Source organism: Camelina sativa, chromosome 17 (genome assembly GCF_030686135.1).
Source record: "Camelina sativa cultivar CO46 ecotype springtype chromosome 17, ASM3068613v1".
NCBI classification, from domain to species: Eukaryota; Viridiplantae; Streptophyta; class Magnoliopsida; order Brassicales; family Brassicaceae; genus Camelina; species Camelina sativa.
Window position 1 is genome coordinate 28,599,012 of NC_141896.1, and position 8,014 is coordinate 28,607,025.

At 35.0% G+C, this 8,014-nt stretch overlaps 1 protein-coding gene across 1 annotated transcript; it reads left to right on the forward strand.

The window, feature by feature from the left end:
- Positions 1-2,346: 2,346 nt before the first annotated feature.
- LOC147924434 (glutathione S-transferase T3-like) lies at positions 2,347-3,706 on the forward strand. Its single transcript, XM_087497349.1, has one exon. It carries the CDS (start codon positions 2,720-2,722, stop codon positions 3,647-3,649), a length of 930 nt encoding a protein of 309 aa, XP_087353475.1. The 5' UTR covers positions 2,347-2,719; the 3' UTR covers positions 3,650-3,706.
- Positions 3,707-8,014: the final 4,308 nt, after the last annotated feature.

Sequence of the window (8,014 nt, forward strand, 5' to 3'; positions counted from 1 at the left end):
TAGTGACACTCCAACATATCCAGAATATTTATTCCGGCGACGGTTTCGCATGCACAAGCCATTGTTCATGCAAATTGTGCAACGTCTCTCTACCGAAATCGAATATTTCCGCCAAACCCAAGATGCAACTGGACGGGCTGGTCTTTCACCTATACAAAAATGTACTGCAGCAATTCGTCAATTGGCATATGGTACTTCTTCTGACAGTATTGACGAGTATGTACGAATTGGTGCTTCGACAGCTCGGAAATGTTTGCACGAGTTTACCGCCGGCATCATCCAAGTGTTTGGAGATGAATATCTAAGACGTCCTACACAGGAGGATCTACATAGACTACTCTATCAGAATGAACAGCGTGGATTTCCTGGGATGATTGGTAGCATTGATTGTATGCATTGGGGGTGGAAGAATTGTCCCACGGCTTGGAAAGGCATGTATTCACGATCAACCGGAAAACCTACAATTGTGTTGGAAGCGGTAGCTTCGTATGACCTATGGATATGGCATGCCTTTTTTGGAGCTCCAGGTACTATGAACGATCTTAATATTCTTGATCGTTCTAATGTTTTTGATGATATAATAACCGGTAAAGCTCCCGAAGTCCATTACGTTGTCAACGGAAGGGAGTACAATTTGCCGTACTATCTCACCGATGGTATTTATCCAAATTGGGCCACTTTTATTCAATCTATCCGACTTCCACAAGGTATGAAAAATTCTCTCTTTTCTAAAAAACAAGAAGCTGTTCGGAAAGATGTTGAGCGTGCTTTTGGAGTCTTGCAAGCTAGATTCGCCGTTATTAAAAATCCGTCTCGCTTATGGGATAAATACAAAATGGCAAATGTTATAAGATCATGCATAATACTCCATAATATGATTGTCGAAGATGAACGACATACATACAGTTACAGAAACATTGTTTCTGAATTTCAACACGGAGAACATGTGGATCAAACATATACTGTTGGTGCTCCCGGTGTCGGTTCAAATATCAGCACTACGATTACTAGTCAAACAAGACTTCGGGATAAACAAGCCCATGACCAACTAAAACATGATTTGATTGAGCATATTTGGACTAACTTCGGACATCTTCCAAATAATGAAGATTAATTTTCAAATTTCTATGAGTTGAATAAAATGTTTGTTTTTCTTTTGATGTTTTATGTTTTATGTTTTCTATTTTTAATATCTTAATAGTATGTTTTTGTTTTAAAAATTTAAATAATTAATGTTTTCAATTTTAAAAATATTATTATTTTATTTGGGGGACTTAAAAGAAGTAGACACCAATGCTCATATTAATAATAAGAACCTTCCTAAATATTACTATTATAATTGAGGGACCAATATTGAAGGACTACCGATGCCCATGGTCTAAGAGCAAGTGCAATGGCGTATACACGGGCCGTCCCCCGTTATTTTTGGATTTAAATTTAAATCAAAAAGGCCCATAATCGAAGGAACGCTTCTTATTTTAGGACGTTTTTCGTCCGTCGACTTCGCCACGTGTTCAACTGTGATTGGTTGTACATTATCTCTAGGTTTTCCGAAAAACATTTCTTTGGACAAAAATTTCTTTCATTTTTTTATTTTCTCTCGACGGCGACGAGAGAGGCGATAGACATCCTCGTCGAATTCACGAAGCGATTCCGTTTCTTCTCACCAGAATTTCTTACCGAAGCCGATCTGCTGTTTCTCCCGAGGCCGGTCCGATCTTATCAACGTCGCGAAGCTTTCCTGGCGGTCCGATTTTCACTTATCTCCCGACGCGATCTTCTCTTCTCTCCCGAACCGATCTTCTCTTCTCTCCCGAAGCGATCTTCTCTTTTCTCCCGAAGCTAATTAAGGTATGTCTTCTTATCTCTGATTATCGAATTAGGGTATTCCAATTAGGGTTTTCGAATTAGGGATTTCGAATTAGGGTTTTTGAATTAGGGTTTTCTAATTAGAGATTTCGAATTAGGGATTTCGAATTAGGGATTTCGAATTAGGGTTTTCGAATTAGGGTTTTCGAATTAGGGTTTTCGAATTAGGGGTTTCGAATTAGGGGTATCTATTGGTGTCTAGTTTCAATTGTTCTGTTTTTTCATGTGTAAAGATCGATTTATGTATTTAAAAAGATCGATTTGTGCTTGTCTAAAGGTCAATTCGTTTCTTGATAACATGAGTATAATTAATGTTTTATTTTCTGTGTCGTTTGCTGTTGATAGTATACGAAATCGTATATTTGCAAAAATTGGTTTTAACATTGATTTTGGTAAAACATTGGTTTTTAAATTGACAAACTCTATTTTGTTTTGTTTTTTGTCTTAATTGATAAAGAATTTTAGGATAAAGGACATTTGGTAGTTGTAATATTTTAGGTAAAACATTAATGTGTACTTCTAATAAATTGTGATTGTTGTGTAGTTGATTGTCTTTAATTTTGGTTTGGTATGTTCATAGTTTGTTGTTTTATTTGGTAGTTGTATCAAGTACTTGTCTTAAATTTTGATTAGACATTGGTTGTTAGGTCTTTATGTTTAGTTACTTATTGCAAGTTAACTTTTAAGCTATTAAACCCCAACCATCTTCTTCCTATTTCCATCAGAAATCTATTTCACTTAGTAACCCCTTCTCACTTTTACTCGCTTAACTTCTCTTCTATACTCGCTTAACTTCTCTTCTATACTTGCTTAACTTCTCATTCCTTCTCTTCTCTACTCGCTTCTTCATATGGATTCAACGAATCCCTTCTTTCAGTCTTCTTCTTACTTAAACTTGCTTAACAGTCAAGAAGAAGGTGGTTTAAATGATAACTTTCATTGGGAAAGTTATCCACCTTCTGGACAGAGCTCCCAACCTTCTCCTCGCAGCTCCCAACCTTCATCTCAAAGCTCCCAACCTTCTGAGGCGCCAACTCTTTCGCAAGAAACACCATTGGAGCGCAAGGAGAGAAAGACATGGACACCTGCTGATGATGAAGTCTTGATCTCCGCATGGCTCAACACTTCCAAAGATCCCATCGTTGCAAATCAACAAAAGGGAGGAAGCTTCTGGCAAAGGATTCAAAAATACTATGCTGACACTCCTCATGCTAGAAATGGTGGTGAACAGATGTTGACGACACATTGCAAGCAGCGTTGGCACAAGATAAATGACCAAACTAACAAGTTCTGTGCGGCATTCGCAGCTGCGGAAAGACTGAACAGCTCTGGTCATTCTGAAAATGATATCTTAAAGCATGCGCATGATATCTACTTCGATGCCCATAAGAAGAGATTTAACCTTGAACATGCTTGGTTTCGGTTAAGGTTTGAGCAGAAATGGCTCACACTAAACACCATTAACACGCCCCCATCCCAGCCTGCAACAAAGAGGAAACAAGCTGCCGAAGGTTCACAATCATCAAGCTGCAATGTTGAGGAGTATGAGAAAAGGCCAGAAGGGATTAAGGCTGCGAAGGCAAAGAGGAACAATGCTCAGTCCACAAACGTGAAGACTCTTGCTGAGTATAAGAGCATGTGGGATGTCAAGAAAGAGGAATTGGCTGAAAAGGAGAAACTGCAGAAGCTGGCCATCCTAGATACTCTCTTAGCCAAAAAAGAACCTTTAAATGCTAGTGAAGAAGTTATTATGAAGAAGATAGTGTCCCAGTATTTCTGATATTAGAGCATGTGTTTGTTGTTTGTTTTCTATGGTCATTCTAGTTACTCGGCTTATGTATTTCTTGTTTGTTTGATTTGTATTTCATGTTTTAGTATTTCGTGTTGGATTTGTATTTCATGTTTTAGTATTTTCTGTTTGATTTGTATTTGCTGTTTGAAACTAAATCAATATAAGTATATTTCAATTGCTAGTAACTCGCCTATTTTAACTAAATCAGTAACTTAATCAGATTTTTAGTTCTTTAAAACAATTGTTGTACTAAATCTAATGTGCTTCTTCTTGTCTATGTTCAGGTTAAGTAAGAAATGGGACACGACTATAGCTACTCTCAGCCTGACTCATCCGATCTGGCTGATAAGCACTCAGAGGACACTGCGGAGAGAGAGCTAGATGCTTTGATTCGTATGGATGAAGCAGAGTCGAGGGTATACCCCCCTCAGCCTGAGGTGGAGCATGGATTCCCGAAGGAATGCTACTGTGGTGCGCAGCCTATTCTGTCGAACTGCTACAATAGAAGGTATGTGATATTAATGTAGTTTTGCTATTCTATCAGTCAATTTAGTTTCGCTATATATGCTAACTCTTTTACATATTGTAGGTTCTTTGCATGTCCAAATGTCGATGATGGAGAGATGCATATTCACAAGTGGTGGGATGTGGCTGTAATGGAGGAGTTGAGGGACAATGATAGAAGATATGAAGTGATGGTTGAGAAGGTAGATTACTTAACTTTGTTCAATGAATATGAATCAGAGATCAATGAGAAGATGGTTATGTTAGAGAATGTAGTTAACGAGATACGTAATGAAAATAGGTTTAGATATATAACTGATTTGCTGGTTGTTTGTGTCATGGTTATTTTCGCATGTATTTTGTTCATGTCTACTTATTAAATGAGACTTTGTAATAACTCACGGGTACTTGTTGTTTTCCTATGTATATTGTTTTGTTTTCCTATCTGACGGGTACTTGTTGTTTTTTTAGCTATGTACTTTGTTTTGTTTTGCTATCCCACGGGAAACTTGTTGTTTTGTTTTGTTCAGACTCACGGGATACAAAATAATGCAACTCCAATTTACATCTATCACGGACACTAGTCTTTTCTCGCTATATATGATAACTCGTAACTCTCACCAAACAAGACCAAATCAACAAAACATTCTCAAGAACCACCTTCTTCTATACAAAACATTCTCAACAAAACATTCTCAAGCAAAATACTCATACCAAACACGATCAAACCAACAACATATTGGCAGTTATTTCTTCCTCTATATTCCTTTCTCTTCCTTTCTCTTCCTTTCTCTTTAATATAATTTACATCTTTCTTTCTTTTCCTTTCTCTTCAAATGGGATCATCTTCAAATCATTATCACTATCAAGCCGATGATAATCATTATCACTACCAAGCAGATGACAGTGATAATTTTGAGGGCTATTTAGAAAACATTTATGATGTTTCGCACATTATTCCGGAACCAAACCAGCCACACGATAGGATTTTTATCGAGCGAAACCGGGAAGAAGGCCACAATAATCTTTGGAATGATTATTTTAGTGACACTCCAACATATCCAGAATATTTATTCCGGCGACGGTTTCGCATGCACAAGCCATTGTTCATGCAAATTGTGCAACGTCTCTCTACCGAAATCGAATATTTCCGCCAAACCCAAGATGCAACTGGACGGGCTGGTCTTTCACCTATACAAAAATGTACTGCAGCAATTCGTCAATTGGCATATGGTACTTCTTCTGACAGTATTGACGAGTATGTACGAATTGGTGCTTCGACAGCTCGGAAATGTTTGCACGAGTTTACCGCCGGCATCATCCAAGTGTTTGGAGATGAATATCTAAGACGTCCTACACAGGAGGATCTACATAGACTACTCTATCAGAATGAACAGCGTGGATTTCCCGGGATGATTGGTAGCATTGATTGTATGCATTGGGGGTGGAAGAATTGTCCCACGGCTTGGAAAGGCATGTATTCACGATCAACCGGAAAACCTACAATTGTGTTGGAAGCGGTAGCTTCGTATGACCTATGGATATGGCATGCCTTTTTTGGAGCTCCAGGTACTATGAACGATCTTAATATTCTTGATCGTTCTAATGTTTTTGATGATATAATAACCGGTAAAGCTCCCGAAGTCCATTACGTTGTCAACGGAAGCGAGTACAATTTGCCGTACTATCTCACCGATGGTATTTATCCAAATTGGGCCACTTTTATTCAATCTATCCGACTTCCACAAGGTATGAAAAATTCTCTCTTTTCTAAAAAACAAGAAGCTGTTCGGAAAGATGTTGAGCGTGCTTTTGGAGTCTTGCAAGCTAGATTCGCCGTTATTAAAAATCCGTCTCGCTTATGGGATAAATACAAAATGGCAAATGTTATAAGATCATGCATAATACTCCATAATATGATTGTCGAAGATGAACGACATACATACAGTTACAGAAACATTGTTTCTGAATTTCAACACGGAGAACATGTGGATCAAACATATACTGTTGGTGCTCCCGGTGTCGGTTCAAATATCAGCACTACGATTACTCGTCAAACAAGACTTCGGGATAAACAAGCCCATGACCAACTAAAACATGATTTGATTGAGCATATTTGGACTAACTTCGGACATCTTCCAAATAATGAAGATTAATTTTCAAATTTCTATGAGTTGAATAAAATGTTTGTTTTTCTTTTGATGTTTTATGTTTTATGTTTTCTATTTTTAATATCTTAATAGTATGTTTTTGTTTTAAAAATTTAAATAATTAATGTTTTCAATTTTAAAAATATTATTATTTTATTTGGGAGACTTAAAAGAAGTAGACACCAATGCTCATATTAATAATAAGAACCTTCCTAAATATTACTATTATAATTGAGGGACCAATATTGAAGGACTACCGATGCCCATTGTCTAAGGGTTTTGGTTTTTTTTTTTCCTTTTGTTTTTGTCCTTTAGTGGTTGAAATACATTGTTTCGTTAAAATTTTGTCAAATACTTTTCTCAAATTTTTGACGTTTCTATTTAATTTGATTATGAAAATGCCTATAAATTTATAAACATTAACACGTTCCACATGACATGACATTTTAAACTTTGTGAACTATAACTTTTTTTAAAGGATTTTAGCATACATCACACATGAGAAGATTATGTAATATTGTATTTAACATTTAGTAAGAAAACGTAGTCTGATAATCTTTTAGTATACCTAGTAGCAAACTTGGTAATACATCACACATTAATTCACACAAAGTTGCAACATATCCAGGGTTTTAAAAGGAACCTACCGATCCTATTCATCTCTATCATTTCAACGAAGCGGGTTGACTTTTTATTTTATTTTTTCCGCGTCACAACGACTAAATTAGTTATATTCTTTCTTTCTTCTGATTTCCAAAATTACCCCCCTCTTTCTCTAAAGAAATGTTTCTGTTTTCTTTTTCATTTGTACTAGATTTTAATCTGTGGTGTACCGCAGAAATATATTTTAAAAATTAAAATAAAAATAGAAATTTTTAGTAAATTAAATGTATATATATGACTAATATTTTGTAAATTTTAAATGTATATCCCTTATATTTACATATTATTTAAGTTTACCAGTTTAAAAATTTAGGTTTACCAGTTTAAATTGTTAAATTCAGAATAAAACCCGTGGTATAACGTAGTACTGCTTGTTTATTTTACATAATCGTAATTAGATAAACTCAATTAGATATGATTAATTTTCTAATGTCGATGGTGTTAACAAAATAATGAACTGATGATTTACTAACAATTTAATGATATAATTTTAAATTTTTATTACATCCTGCTACATACCCAAACACAATTTTTCTTTCTTGCTTAAGTAAGACATGCACGTTTTTCAAAATCCAAATAACAAAAAATGTAAAAAAAAAAAAAATTGTTACACTAATTCTATGTATTTTATGATGATTTAAAGCAAGTAAACTGAATAAATCAAACAAAGATGATAAGATAATCATAATTTTAATTTAAAATATTATTTTAGATTTTAAACAAAATCTTTTAATTGTGTTTGGTTTTAAAGATAGTAAAGAATTAATTGAAGATATTGTAATTAATTTAATGAGATATTGTAATTAGTCATTGATTGATTAAGAAGATATTTTAGGAATTTTTGTTTAGCCCAAAATATTGGTTTTAAATTTCAATTTAAAATTTAATGATAATGGCATTCTTTGTAAATAAGTAGCAACTCTAGGATTTATTTGCTAAATGTACTTGAAAAATGTATATATAGATATATTAATATAGAAGCACATTTAAGAAAAAGCTGATGTGTCGCCGCCAGAGAGCTCAAGACACTTTTTAG

Excerpts from the sequence above, each read along its gene's own strand:
- LOC147924434 (XM_087497349.1), top strand. The coding sequence starts at position 2,720 with ATGGATTCAACGAATCCCTTCTTTCAGTCTTCTTCTTACTTAAACTTG.